Raw genomic sequence first — 16,005 nt, forward strand, 5'->3', positions numbered from 1 at the left:
ACAAAAAAAACAAACAAAATTTTCAAAATATCTATTTACTCCAGGTGTGGTAGTACAATGCCTTTAATTCCAGCACTCAGGAGGCAGAGGCAGGCAGATTTCTGAGTTCAAGACCAGCCCAGTGTACAGAGTGAGTTACAGAACATTAAGTCCTATACAGAGAAACCCTGTCTTGAAAATCCAAAATAAAACAAAATAAATTTTAGTTTATCTCAACTCCCAACAAAAAAACCTAATATTCAATAATGTGAACTGCCATACCCCAACTTCTTGGTATTCAAGGCTTCAAGGTATTCTTGTTCTCAGAATACATTATAAATCTAGGTAAATCCTTTAAAAGTTCATAAATATTACAGAAACGAAACTGCTATATAGTATATTTTATTGCTCACAATGAGTTTACTGGCACGAAAGCTGTATTAACCAAAAGTAATTCCAGCTCATACATAAGGTGAATTTAAATAATACTTTACCTTATCAGTGATGGTTGCTATATACCGCATGCATTCAGAATCTGATGGAAATTGATTGACTTCTTTGACCAAGTAGCGTACTACCTTCACATGACCCTAAAAACAGATATCACTGTCAGATCAATCAAAAACATACGCCAACAGAGTTCAATAAATCTATACACTGTCTGAAAGAACATTAACACTAGTTAATATTACTGGCACAAAGTAAAGCCCTAACTGTGTATTTATACTAAAAGGAAAAGCAGAGCTTTTTCTTCTAACGAGTTACAACTACATTGTTCATTTCACCTTCTCACAAAATACAGAACAATGTGGCCTAAAATTCTAAATAAATGAATAAGTATCAGCATGAAGAAAAGTGAGAGACATCCAATGAGAAAATAGTCTACAAACGTCCGCCTTTTCCCTGCTCTCAAGTAAAAATAATTGCCAGGCTTGGTGTCACATGCCTTTAATCCCCAGCAGAGAGGCAGGGGGACCACTCTGAGTTCAAGGCCAGTCTGGCTACCATATCAAGTCTAGGACAGCCAAGACTACAGAGTATGCCACTGTCTCAAAAAAGAAAAGAAAAAAAAAAAAAAAAGGAAAGAAAAAGGTAAAAACTATTTCCAAAGAGATGATGGCCCATACCTATAATCCCAGTACAAAAGGTCCAAGATAGCCTAGACTACACAGAGAGAAACCACATACACACAATCAAACACACACAATACTGTTGTTTATGATTATGAGCTGCTTGCTATCCTTTTAGATAATAGGGATAGACAGTAAAGTCTTTGTATAGAAGTTTGCACATGTATGTATATATGTGCATACTTCTATACCCACGTGCATATATTTCTGTCATGCGTAGATTCAGTTATCTTCTTCCACCTCTATGTGGGGTTGGGGAACTAAACTCAAGTTGCCAGTCTTGCATGGCAAGTACCTTTACCTGCTAAGCCATTTTGCCCAAGCTGCCTTTGAGGTATTTCCTTATCTCCCCTCTTTTTTGAGACAGCATCTCATTTTGTAGTCCTGACTGTTTTGGAAGTCACTACAGATAGACCAGTCTGCCTTCTAGCTCATCTCTGCAAGCTTCTTTCTCCTCAATGCTGAAATTAAGGTACTCACTATGTTGAGGCTAGTATTGAACATGTTCTGTGAGGCACTACCCCAGCCTCCAAAATGCTGGAATTACAGGTGTGAGAAAATTGGGCTCTTTACCTTTAATCTGCATTTATCTGTTTTATCTTTTAAAGGCTTTAAATGAATACTTACAGTCCGTAAAATACTTCTATGCCACAATTCATATAGCACCCTCCCCATTTGCACTCATTTAAAAGAAAGAAAGAAAGAGGGAGAGAAGGAATATAGGTAGGCAAGCTGTTGGACTTGGTAATCTATTCCTGTAACTCTGATACTTGTAAAAAACAAACAAAAAAATGACAAAAATAAGAAAGGACTGCAGGAGGATTATAGAACTTCTAAAATCTCTATATGAAATCTAACAAAATGAAAACAGCTTGGGAAGGCGAGATTTAAACTACCCAAAAAAAGAATAACTAGAAAAGAAAGGAGGAGGGACATGAGCATTCTAGTTGATGACAGAGGTCAGCAGATAGGAGGCAAGACAAAGATCAAGCAACGACATGACTCTTCCATTAGGGATTCACAATGGAAGGTGAGATCTACAGACAGTATATTGTGGTGGCTTTGAAGAGCAAACCGTCAAGAGAATACTAACACAGTGGAGTGTGGTGATATATTGTGAACCCTAATAAACTTATGTGGGACAGATCCAGCCACTAGATTAGACACAGAGGCCAGACAGTGGTGGCACACACCCTTAATCCTATCACTTGGAAGGCAGAGATGCTCTGGATCTTGGTGAGTTCACACTGGGAACAGAGTTAGATAGTGGTGGCACACTCCTTTAATCCCAGGAAGCGACATGGCTGGGCGGAGAACAAAATATAAGGTATGAGGAGACAGGAACTAAGCAGCAGTTCAACTGAGACCCTCAGGGGTGAGGACTCAGAGGCTTTCAGTCTGAGGATTCATGGAAACAGGATCGGCTGAGGAGTTAGTGAGGTAAGGTTGGCTGTGCCTTGTTCTGCTTCTCTGATCTTTCAGCTTTCACCACGATGTCTGGCTCTGGATTTTTTCCATTAACAAGACCGTTTAGCAATTCATGTTACAGTGGAGAGGGAAGGAAGGTTAACTTGATGATTCAGCCAATATGCTTAGAGAAGAAGACACTAGGAAAGAGTAGATTTGAATTCGAAAGGGAAAAAGCAAGTGGCTGTGTAGTCCATAAGAATCAGCAAAGTGGCCGGGCCTCAGTGGCGCACGCCTTTAATCCCAGCACTCGGGAGGCAGAGGCAGGCGGATCTCTATGAGTTCGAGGTGAGCCTCGGGTACAGAGTGAGATCCAGGACAGGCACCAAAACTACACAGAGCAGAGAAACCCTGTCTCGAAAAATCCAAAAAAAAAAAAAAAAGAAAAAAAAAAAAAAGCTAAACCCCAACCATCATCAATGACAAAGTAAGATCAAGAATCAGAAAGAATGAGAGAAAGATGATGTCTTATAACTTATATACTAAAAATAGTCCATGCTTTAGTATCTACAAAGTACTTTTATGAATGCTAGGTTTTTGTGGTGTTAAAATTAAGTCCACAGCATCATGCACACCAGACAAGTACTCTCTTGTTAAGCTATATCCCAAATAAGGGATTTTTTAAAAAGTAATACAATCTAAAATGCTTCAAATCAGTTTTTAAAAATACTACTTATATAGATGTGTCTCCACCAGAAAGGCTGAAGCAAGAGTGTCTAAAGTTCAAGCCCTATCTTAAACTCTATTTTGTAAAAATTACTTTTTATTTTTATTTATTTTGCCTCCATGCATGTCTATGTGAGGGTATCAGATCTTGGAGTTACAGACAGTTGTGAGCTGCCATGTGGGTGCAGGCAATTGAACCCGGGTCCTTCAGAAGAGCAGTCGGTGCTCTTATCCACTGAGCCATCTCTCCAGCCCCCCAAGCACTATCTTATATAGTAAGATTCAAGCCAGCTTAGGCCAAAAAATTCTATCTCAAAGTAAACAAATGTAGTTCCTGAAATAATGATCTTGTTTTTCTAAGAAACGAATTGGGCTAAAACTACATTAAGTTATCAGTGGTATATTTTAAAGCAAATGATTTAATCAAAACACACACAGCTCTGTGCAATAGCACTACATAGAGAAAACGCTGCTTCTATTGATAGTGAGGTTTTCAGTGATTTCCCCCCCCCTAATATTTAAAACCAACAATTAAGGCCATGCTCATTGTGTACACCTTTAGTCCTAGTACTCTAGAGGCAGAGGCAAGCCTATGAGTTCAAGGCCAAACTGGTATAAGAGCCAGTTCAAAGCTACATAGTGAGATCCTGTCTCAAAGCCAAACTAAAATACAAGACACCGAAACCAAGCAACAACCAAACAACCCCAATAAACAAATAAATGAAATCAATGATAAAATAAAACTTAGTTTATTTTACAATGATAATGTAAAAAAGCATCTAAATATTAACATTATAACTAGATTTTGAATGTGCAACTTAGAATATCTGTGGCAGTTTGAATGTAATGGGTCCCCATAAACCCATAGGGAGTGGCACTATTAGGAAGTGTGTCACCTTGGAGGTGGGCTTTGAGGTTTCATATATGCTCAAGCCATACCCAGTGTCACAGTTCACTTCCTGTTGCCTGCAGATAAAGATGCAGAATTCTCAGCTCCTTCTCCCAGCACCATGCCTGCCTACATGCCATCATGTTCCACCACGATGATTATGGACTAAACCTCTGAACTGTAAGCAAGCTAATTAAATGTTTTCCTTTATAAGAGTTGCCATGGTCACAGTGTCTCTTCACAGCAATAGAAACCCTAAGAAACTCTCTTTGTTTTACTTATTACTAAGTATGCATATACCCATGACTTACGAATGTGGGTGCCTATGTCAGGGCATGCATGTAGAGGTTAGAGGACAACTTTGTGGAGTTGGTTCTCTTTTTACCATTATGTAAGTTCCAGGATTCACTCGCAAGTTGCCAGGCTTGCATGTCAGGCATCTTTACCCACTGGGTCATCTAGCTGGCCAGCCTAGATTATCTTCTTACAAGTATCCTTAGTTTTGATGTCCAGTATGAATCACATTCACAGCATTTCTGAAATACTAGACCTATTTGGTTTGCCAGTAGAGCATTTCATTTGCACATAGTATTACTGCTTTCATCAAAGCTATTACATCATAAAAACAAGTCTAGAACAATCACTATCCAAGCTCTCCCTAGCACAGCCCACCATGTGCAATGCAAGTGAATGAGGATGAGATGTGCTACCTTTCTAAATGCAGCCATGAGAGGTGTTATCTTGCGGTTATCTGCTGCATCTACATCTGCACCTGCTTGCACCAATAGCTGAACCACATCTAGGTGTCCACCATTTGCTGCTAGCCACAGCGGAGTGTTCCCCTTCTTGTTACGCACATCGATATGAGCTCCCCTGGAAATGAATGACAGACAGCACTTTCTTACATGAGATGGAATGATAGGGATAGCAGTAAAAAAAAAAAAAAAAAAATCAACTGTGAAAATTTAAAGAGGAAAATAAATACTCAAGGATGAATGGATTTTTTTTTAAGAATTAAGTACCCACATGTTCAATATATGCTTCCCTTATTTTAAAAATGACTATATAACTCTGAATTCTGCAAATAAATAAATAGTATCTTGGAGACAAACAGTATCCTATGAGGCAGTACCCATCTCAGATTATTTGTATCCATGTATTTACAGTACATAGAGGAAAAAACAAAGCAAAACAACTTTAGGGTCCTGCTAACATCAAGGTAGGTAAGACTCATGGTACTGTTAATAACAGTTAAGAGTACTCAGAACCAAATATGTAGAGTGTCACACAAAGGTCTTTAAGATTTTATTTTATTTTGTTTATTAAGATAGGGTCTCTACATAACCCTGGCTGTCCTGGAATTCACTATGTAGACCAGGCCAGCCTCTAAATCAGAGATCCACCTGCCTCTGTCTCCCAAGAGCTGGGATTAAAGGTGTGTGCCACTATAGCTAGCTGGTCTTTGACAAGCATTTTTCTTGAAATCAGGCAGGAAGCTTCTAGCAACTCCCCCCTCACCCTGAGACTGAATAGTTACTGTCAACTAAAGCAGTGTTAAGAGTGAGGAAAACGCAAGTTACAGAAATAATTACATTTGATTGTTTACACAGTGACACTGCCCAGAGAACTCTAACACTTACATAGGATACGTTCATAACATACCTGCCAATGAGAAGTTCACAAAATTTATAATGCCCTTTATCTGCGGCTATGGTTAAAGCTGTATCTCTTGAGGAGGGCACTGGAGGGGCATTAACATCAGCACCTTTATCCAAAAGAACTCGGCCCACCTCTGCATACCCACCAGAGGCCGCTTCCATTAGTGGTGTGAGGCCAGTCTAGGTTTAATGGAAAATAAATAAATGAAAAAAAAAAACAATAAAAAAAAAAAAAACTATGGAAGAGACCAGAAATAGCCAAAATGTTAACAATCTGAGGGAGCAATATGATATAGTTTCTACAGATACATAAATTTGTACTGACAGTTGTTTGAGTTATATTTAATTAAAAATTAATTTTACCTAAAATCAGTATGGGAAAAAGGATTGGAATAAAATCCAAGTCCACTGATATGAATGACACTACATGTTTCCTGTCCTTTCAAAATTGCATTGTTTTCAGCTAATTAACCTATCAATAATGATTATAAAAATATATGCCCAAGTATTTTCATAAGTGGTAAAGAATTTTAACTATATATAGTAGACTAATGTAATAAAGTAATAAAACCATAACTTCTACAATAAACCTGTTTTTCCATTTCTAAAATGATTTCTCAGGTATTTTGTCATCGTAACAAAGAGCTGACAAATGATAAGTTCCAGCATCTTCCTTACCTTAGCTCTATGTTCAACGTTTGCTTTTCGATCAAGTAGAAGACTAACCACTTCAGTTCTTCCTTGGAAGCAGGCTAAGGTAAGGGCAGTGTTTCGATTGGTTTCTATTTGAGCATTTATGTCAGAGCCCATGTCTAAGAGGAGCTTAACTGCAGCTGTGTGCCCATTCATAGCTGCTAACATCAGTGGAGAAATGCCCAATTTGCTACCAGTTCTGAGGGTGAAAATATGGGGAACAAAAGCAAACATAACTTATCACCGCAGAGATACAGCAATGATTAAAAGAAACTTTGAATACAAAATTCTCTCTGTTTTTTGAGAAAAGAGTATCCTGTAGTCCAGGCTTGCTTCTAACTGGCTATGGTAGCTAAGAATGATCCTGAATTCATAATCAACCTCCCAAGCACTTCAATTATAGCAGTAGACCACCTACCAAGTCTGGCTAAAACTCTTTGTTTCTGTCGAATTATTTAAAATTTTAACTACATTTCTCAGACCTTGAATCTTTTGAGATACTACTAAAACTTTCTTAGAGACCTACAACAAGCTAGGGTGTGAATTCTCCATCCTATGATGAAGCAAATATTTGACTATTTAATAAACACTAAGAAAGATATTGCCATTAGTTCCCTAAGAAACAGCAGTGTGCATTTTTCAGTTACATAAAACATTTTAAATTCTTGAATAACTTAAAGTTTTTAAATTTAATACAAGTTTTTCTAACACTAAAATAACATTTCCAAATATCTACAGCACAATATTCTTAATAACATGTCTACAGACAAAGAGTAAAACTTGCCTCGAATTGATCTCAGCTCCTGCATTTAGCAGTATTTTGATGATGTTCACATAGCCACCAGAAGCAGCCAGGCTTAGAGGTGTGTAATCAGAAACGTTCCTGTGTTCTTTATTTGCACCCCGAGCTAACAACAACTCCACCACCTGATAAGAAAAAAAAAAAGGTAAGAAATATGCTTTCTAAAGCCAAGACAATTTCAAAGGTGTATTTCTGATTTTTTTCTGGTATGTAACAAAATGAGAAAGTTCTTTCATCTTTACAGCTTTAGACAATAAAGTTCTTTTAAGTCAACAGAGAGCTCTCAAGCTGAAAAAAGAAAGCTTAGAAATCTAATGAATGTTCACAGAAGATTCAGACCTCAGATGTTATGGTAGGCATTTAGAAATGAATTTTTTTATTACTTTTACCATATAGTTATGAAGGAAAGCATTAGATAAAATTTATTTTATATGTACATATGAATGCATTAAAATTTTATTTTTTTATTTTTATTAAGAAAAATTTTCCACCCATTTTACACACCAATCAAAGATCTCCCTCTTCCCTCCTCCCATCCTACCCCCCCATTCCTCCCCACAAGAAGGCAAGGCCTCCCATGGGGAGGCACATCCAGTAGAGGCAAGTCCAAGCCCCCCTCCCTGCCTCAAGGCTGCTGGAGGTGTCCCATCATAGGTAGTGGGCTCAAAAAAAGTCTGCTCATGCACCAGAGAGAGATTCTGATTCTACTGCCAGGGCGCCCCCCCCCCCCCCAGCAGATCAAGCTACACAACTGTCTCATCATGAATGCATTAAAATTTTAAAATCTTCAATCACCCCCCGCCCCCAAGACAGGGTCTCAAATACGTAAATAAGGCTGGTGGCAAAATCCAAGATTTGACTGCCTCCCCTCCCAAGGCACTGGGATTAATGGTGTGTGCTACAACATCTGGCAATCAGTATTTTTTTGCTATTAAACTAACAGAAGAGTTGAAATTTTTTCCCATGTTTTGACTACCTTAACAACCTTAATAATATTTTGTGCCTGTGAGCACAGCATTAAGTCTTACCTAGTAATAGAATCTTGGGTGCATAACTTTTTAGACACTATGAGACTGATCCAAAGAACAGCTGTACTAGTTATACCTCACCAACAATGCAGGAGTTCTGGCTGATTCTACTTCTGGGTCTCAATACCATTTCTCTGAGAGCTAAATTACTGCGCATTAAGTGCTTTTTGGCCATTCAGAGACAAACCAGTTAAAACTCCTTATTTGTTTAGATAAAGCTATAGATTACTTCATTAAAGCTAGCCAGACTAAGTGGCTTTACTTTTTAATCTATTGTAAATCTGTATGCACGCAGGCCCATATGAAATGCGGTGGCAGGTAGAGGACAACGTTCACAAGTTGGCTATCACCATCCACCTCACCAAGGCAGGGTCTCTTGTGTACTTTGACACAAGGAGCCACCTACCTTACTTGTTTTTTTCTTCTTCTTACATTTATTAATTAGTATGTGTGTAGAAAAATCAAAGTCAGACTGTCAGGCTGGGTGGCACAATTATCTCTACATGTTGGGCCATCTGTTGGCCTATTTTGTATTGTTTTGTTGAATGGCAGTGTCTTACTATACAGCCATGACTGACCTTGATATATGCCTTTGACTCCCAAGTACAGGGGGCATAGGCACAAGCCAGTAACAGGCATGAGCTAGCATATCTGTTTTAAATGGCTTGAGTGTTTTATAGCATCTGTCACACAATAAAGTAAAAATAAATGCGTACAAATTTCATTTTTTTCTAAATTTTATTATGTAATTTTATGTTGAATTGATTTTCCCAATCATATCAATTATTTCTCAATACCTGTTTTAATGACACCAAATGAAAGTGTTTATAGGTAAAGTTTTGTAGTAGAAAGGAAAATCTTAAGTTGTCACGGCTTGGTTAGTTTCTTGTGGTGTTAAGGATGACGAAACCCTTAAAATATGCTCGACAATCATATTTACAAATGACTATTATCTCCAGCCCACCTATTTTTAGTTATGAATAACTCACAAAAGTGGGACTTAGTGTTTTTAAATAAGGATGTTACTTTATTTCTTTGATTTAAAACTAAAATATTTGTGAATGTGTGAAAGAAATATTTCAACCTAACTCATGACTAGGAATTTTTTTTTTTTAAGATTTATTTATTATGTATACAATGTTCTGCCTGCATGCATGCCTGCAGGCCAGAAGAGGGCAGCAGCTCTCATTACAGATGACTGTGAGCCACCATGTGGTTGCTGGGAATTGAGCTTAGGACCTCTGTAAGAGCAGCCAGTGCTCTTAACCTTTGAGCCATCTCTTCAGGCCCATGATTAGGAATTTAAAATTGTATTTCTCAAAATTTCTGTCATCAAGTTTTAATCTGGAATCAGTAGGAATCTAATGTGATTTTAACAGAATGGTCCCCAATAGGCTCATATATTTTAATGCTTGGCCATGATGGAGTGGTGTTATTTGAGAGGGATTAGGAGGTGTGGCCTTGTTGGAGAAAGTGTGTCCCTGGGGGTGGGCTTTGAGGTTTCAGAAGCCCAGAATCTCTCTTTCTTCTTGCTGCCTCTCTAGCACTAGGTCTGCCTGCACGCCATTATGATCCTGCTGTGACCATAATGAACTAAATTTCTGAAACTGTAAGTAAGCCTACAATTAAATGCTTTCTTTTATAAGAGCTGCTGTGGTCATGATGTCTCTTCACAGCAATAGAACAGTGATTAAGAAAGATTTTTGTTTTTGTTTTTGTTTTTTTTGTTGAGGGCACTGTCTCCCTGGCTGGACTGGAGCTCTCTATGAAGAGCAAGCTGGTCTCCAACTAAGAGAGAGATCCATCTGCCTCTGCCTACAGAATGCAGAGATTAAAAGCATGGGCTAACACACCCTGCTAATTTTTTAAGACCCTCTCCACCTCCACTGTGAATTACAAATGAAACCCAGAAGAAGCAATACACCAGAACAGGGGCTGTGCTATCATCACAAGCATGAGCCTTTGTATATACTCTATTAGCAAGGGGAAGAAGCCATAGAAGTAGCCTAAATAAAAAGCTACCCAAAAAAAACGCCACAAAAAACAAAAAACAAAAAACACTCCATGTGTGTATCATGCTTTATTTTTAATCTATAATATAAAAGAGTACTACCTTTTATGTATTTGTGCCATTTTTTACTACATTTCTCACTCTTGGATAGGAATTCTAAAAATTTCTTTTACTAGTTTGTTTTGAAAAACCTAGTGAGCTTATCTGATTAGTTAGAAGGAAGGGATAGGGAAAAAGACAAATTTTTAAGCTGTTTTGATTTTCATTGTGTGTTGTATGGGACCAAATATGGGAGCATGTACCACAGTGAACATGTGGAGATCAAACGACTACTTTACAAAGTCCTTTCCCTCATTCCATGTGGAGATCCTGAGTTGTTAGGCTTGTTCAACAAGCCCTTTCTAAGCTGAACAGGAAACTAACATAGATGACAGAGTGACTTCTAAAACTAGGCTAACTGCTAGCCATTAAATGCTATCAGACACAAAATCGATTGCACGGTTCCACTTTCTTGTGCCTATATGATCAACTCCTATCATTTGGTCTGTCTGAAGTTCTAGAAGAGGAAGGATGAGGAGACATAAGCACTGCACATCTCATCTGGAATGCTTAATCTTTCTCTTAACACAAATGCAATACACAGGATTCCTACGGCAGGAACTATTTTCAGATTAACAGGACTGTATACATTATATGACTTTTGTTGGAATATTATACTAACCCTATTCTTGCTAATTTGTAGTAATGTGAGTTACTTTGATAAATCTAATGGGCAAAATGTTCATATATGGAAAACAAATACATGAGTACATAACAGAAAAAGAAATTACACTAAGAGGAAATGTTACCTCCTGTCTGCCCCCCGAACATGCCAAGGACAGTGGTGTGTCCTTGGTTCTTTCTGATTGGGCTTCAATGTCTGCACCATTATCCAGCAATATTTCTACAACCCCAACATGACCAGCTGTAGCAGCCAAGATGAGTGGAGTAAAACCTAGGGGGAAAAAAATCTGCTTACAACATGCTAAGCAAAGAAACAGTAACAATTGCTGTCCAATATACCAAACACCAATATGTGGCTATAAACTCATTATTTCTAAAGTCATACTTCCCACAAACCTTTCATGAAATAAAACCAACAAAAATAAGGGCTACCTTTCTTGTCTCGGTGTTCAATACTAGCTCCTCTTTCCAGTAGTGTTTGTACCAGTTCCTCATGGCCACCAGCACAGGCAAGCGTTAGTGCAGTATCATGATTACTCTCGGTCTGTGAAGAGAAGGAAAAAGAAGCCATTAGTTTAATTAGTTTATTTAAATAACTTTCCAGTGTTAATGGCAAAAACAGATACATATGTGCTCCTCTATTACATCAAGACACCAAGCTATGTGGCCCAAGCTTAGCTAGAATGTACCATCTTCCTGCCTCAGGCCTCCTTCCTGAGTACTGGGGTTTAAGTGCATGCCACCAGGCTTACAAGAAGCATTTGTATGGAATATGGTTTACTGCCGACCCTTACAACAATAAGAAGCCAATTCATAGTTTGTTTTTTCCTTTGTCTTTTTTTGGTGGTGGTGGTTCTGAAACTTGCTAGCTTAGGTCTGCCCTCGCTGAGGATGACCTTGAACTGTTTGTTCCTCATTGCCATACCACTGGAGGACTGAAATCACAAGCCTGTTCCATATGCCTAGCTTCAGTGACCTTTCTAGGCTAGGGTTACAAATAATACTCAAACTTTATAAGCAATTATTAATGGCACCAAAGGATAAAAGAATGGGTTTCTATCATATGCTAATTTCAAGTATAAAATTGATAAATAGTGTGAATTCAATTTTGCTGCCACATATTAACAGAGTAACAGATTAGATATGTTTCTATTTCAAATAACTTTTTGTTTACATTTTTGAGATAGAACCTCACTGTACCCCAGGTTGGCCTTGAACTTGTATTGTTCCCTCAGCCTCTACCTCTATTGCCCTTTTTTTTTTTTGAGAGACAAGATCTTTCTCTCTCTCTCTCTCTCTCTCTCTCTCTCTCTCTCTCTCTCTCTCTCTTTTTAAGATTTATTTATTATTATGTAGTGTTCTGCCTGCCTGCATGCCAGAAGAGGGCACCAGATCTCATTACAGATGGTTGTGAGCCACTATGTGGTTGCTGGGAATTGAACTCAGGTCCTCTGGAAGAGCAGTCAGTCCTCTTAACCTCTGAGCCATCTCCCCAGCCCCTTCTATTGCTATTATAAGCATGTGTCACCATGCCTGACCTAACACATACACGCGTGCTCGCTCGCTCTCTCTCTCTCTCTCTCTCTCTCTCTCTCTCTCTCTCTCTCTCTCTCTCTCTGAAAATGTGTGTTGACAGAACAGTGATTCCTAAGGACAAAAACATAGGAATGTAGGAATACAAATGTAGGAATAGCAGGTGCCCAGCCTAGCTGAGGAGAGTTTAAAGAGGAAGGACTATACAGAGTGTTCTGGAGATGAGCAGAGAATCCCTCTGGTGTCTTCAGCTGATGCTCACCAGCCCATGTACATGAGGAAATTATCAGAGGGCAGGAAATAGACCAGGTACAACACCAAGAGCAGGAACACAGGGCCAGGGATACAGGTCCTACTAGCTAGAGCAGAAAACGTTTACAACATGCAGGAAATCAACAGAATCTTCTGTATACAGACCAAATTAGTTGTGTTGGACCCATAAAAATCACGCTGAAATTTTTTTATTTAGCCTTAAAATTTAAAAATTGTGCTGAGCATAGTTTCGAAAACCCTTAATCCCAGCACTCAGGAGGCAGAGGCAGGAGGATCTCTGAGTTTTTGGCCAGCCTGGTCTACAAAGCCAGTTCCAGGGCAGCCAGGGCTACACAGAGAAACCCGGCCTCAAACAAACAAACAAACAAACAAACAAACAAACAAAAAACCCTGAAAACAAATAATAAACCATTGTTTTCAGTAACTTAGCTGTTTTTAAAAATAAAGGCCCCAAATTCTTTTAAGGACTAAAACACGTGGGATACACTATGTTTTGAAAACTACTCAAGATTGTAATTATGATATGATGCTGCAGAGCTGAACTTCTCGAGTAACGTGTGACTAGCATGGCTAGTGGGGTGCTTCTTTTGGAGAGGGGGTCCCACTATAAAGCTCAGGAGGGTGGGTCTCTCACTCCTTCAGATAGTTATGGATACTGGGAATGCATGAAAACGCCGCCCTGCCTGGCTTTTGAGACAGACTCTCACTACACAGCTCTGGCTGACCTGAAGCACTTTATGTAGTCCAGGTTGGCTTCAAACTCAGAAATCTGCCCGCCTCCATTTTTAAATTATTTTTAAGTTAATAAATAGGTAGTCTGAGAAAATGAACATGTGAATGTGCTTTTCAACTATGTAGCTAAATTTAAATATAAATAAAAGTATTTCCAATATAAATTCATATTAAAATTGAGAAGCACTGTACCAAACAGGCTGACAGAACTCTGTGGGAAAAGCCACTCTAAAGAGGGACTTTCAATACTAAAACCATTCTCAGTTAAAGCAAAACGATGGGATCACTATTAACTACAAACTCAACATACACACCAATTTTCAAGACTTAACCTATGACATAAAATTTCAGGAAAAAAAAAAAACAGCTTTATGACTCATTCCTTTTTATAGTGGGGTTCCTTGCTTTCTTTTTTCTTTGATTTTGAGCCTGGGTCTCTGCAGTCCTGTCTTGGAGCTCTCTATGTAGACCAAGCTGGCCTTGAATTAACAGAGATCCACCCGCCTCTGCCCCTGACTCTGCAAGCATTAGGGTGAGTTTCCTTCTTTGGGGTAGGGGGAGGTCTCACTCTGAAGCCTTGACTACCCTAGAACTTCCTATGTAGACCACAGAGGTCCACCTGCCTCCTGAGTACTGAGATTAAAGGAGTGTGCCATCACACTCTGCTCTTTTTACTTTTTAATGTGGTAACTAAAACTGTTCTAAAACATGCCTCTATTTTTCCTTAGTGGTTTGTTTTGAAATCTGTCTCACTATGTAGCTGGGGCTGGCCTGGAAACTCAATCCCACCTGAACTTACAGAGCGTACAAGTATCGGGCAAACTCCATTGCTCTCTTTGATAATACGTTTATATCTCTATTACCACACCATTTTCTTTGTCTTCAGAAGACTTAAAAAAAAAATCTTTGTTTTTTGAGATAGGCTCATACTATATAAGACCAGGTGGGCCTTGAACTCAGAGGTCCACGTGCCTCTGCCTCTCAAGCACTGAGATGAAATATTTGTTGCACCATGGCCAGCCCACTAAACTTTTGAAAATCTAATGAACATGTACTATATTTTCATTCTCAACCTACCATGTAATATTTTGTCCAGAATACATTAACTGAATGTTGAATGAATGACAACAGCTGTAAAACTTCACATATTCAAAGACTATTAACAGGCTTAAATATTTACAGTGTTCTTATACAGTAATATTTACATAATACAAGTCATACCCTCCCAATAACTGTAAAAGCCAAACTCCATTACAAAAAACTAAAATCAAGACAAAAAGTGAAACTGATCAAGAGTCAAGAAATGAGAAAAAGCCTACTAGTCAGTGATGGAGAGGGAGCCGCACTAGCTGCTCTGCAGAAGAGCCACTGACTGCAGAGATCAGGGATGGCCACAAGGGAGAGATGCACCAACTACAACAATGGAGAAGGACATGAAACTTCAATGAGTGACAGTTCTGTGCTTCAACATATGATCTTCATTTCAAGTTTTATATTTTGAAAAAGGAAAGAAAAGAAACCTTGTCTGATTTTAGAGAAAAGGCAACCAATGCTCAGAGAAACAACTTTCTGATGGGCACACTAAACTGGTAACTACTAGAGAGGGCTTTCAAAGACCAAGAAGGACACTTCAGACAGCAAACTCCTCCAACTACATCCCAAAGCCTATCTAACATAGTCTGCGTGAGACTGTTAAACACCCATGTCCTGTGTCCTCTCTGGTAATTGTATGTAGTCCACCAATAGATTTAGGTTTAAAAGTTTTAAAAATTCTTTGAGACTAAAGAGTAAATTATAATATTCATGTCTAACTGAAAGACACAAAAATATACAAATTTGAAAAGGACAACAATGAAAAAATTTCAAGTGATCAATAATATATAGTTTCCCTCATTATAAAGCATAAATTAAGCTAATATTAATTTTAAGCATCATTTTTCCCAAGTGCTCTATTCCAGAATCTCAGGTTTACAAAGTAAATATGGGTCATTCTACAGGATCTAGTTAAATACTGTACAGAGTCGATTTGAAATTAAGTTCAAACTATTTTTAAAAAGCTCATTAAACTATACATTTTGACAAATGAAAAAAATTTAAAGCTGAGCAAAGAGAGATGTTAAATTCTTTTTTTTTTTTTTTTTTTTTTTTTTTGGTTTTTCGAGACAGGGTTTCTCTGTGTAGCATTGCGCCTTTCCTGGAACTCACTTGGTAGTCCAGGCTGGCCTCGAACTCACAGAGATCCACCTGGCTCTGCCTCCCGAGTGCTGGGATTAAAGGCGTGCGCCACCACCGCCCGACTGAGATGTTAAATTCTTTAAGGAACTAAAGTTAGTTACAAAAATGAGAAGGTCCACTCCATTTTCATATTATGAAGAACGGGAAGCAACAAATTTTTGTTGTTGTTATTTATTTTTATTTTTA

At 38.4% G+C, this 16,005-nt stretch overlaps 1 protein-coding gene across 4 annotated transcripts in view; it reads right to left on the bottom strand.

The window, feature by feature from the left end:
- The window catches only part of Ankrd17 (ankyrin repeat domain 17), a 135,043-nt gene that overhangs the window by 23,226 nt on the left and 95,812 nt on the right, over positions 1-16,005 (bottom strand). For all 4 annotated transcript variants that reach the window (XM_059274650.1, XM_059274649.1, XM_059274648.1 and 1 more), the window contains 7 exons: positions 11,479-11,590; positions 11,172-11,317; positions 7,267-7,409; positions 6,468-6,681; positions 5,794-5,969; positions 4,842-5,004; positions 474-569 (listed from right to left, as the gene is read on the bottom strand). In XM_059274650.1, the coding sequence (XP_059130633.1) occupies positions 474-569; positions 4,842-5,004; positions 5,794-5,969; positions 6,468-6,681; positions 7,267-7,409; positions 11,172-11,317; positions 11,479-11,590 (1,050 nt within the window). The remainder of the gene's footprint in view (positions 1-473; positions 570-4,841; positions 5,005-5,793; positions 5,970-6,467; positions 6,682-7,266; positions 7,410-11,171; positions 11,318-11,478; positions 11,591-16,005) is intronic.

This window comes from Peromyscus eremicus, chromosome 10 (genome assembly GCF_949786415.1).
Source record: "Peromyscus eremicus chromosome 10, PerEre_H2_v1, whole genome shotgun sequence".
In the NCBI taxonomy this organism is placed as follows: Eukaryota; Metazoa; Chordata; class Mammalia; order Rodentia; family Cricetidae; genus Peromyscus; species Peromyscus eremicus.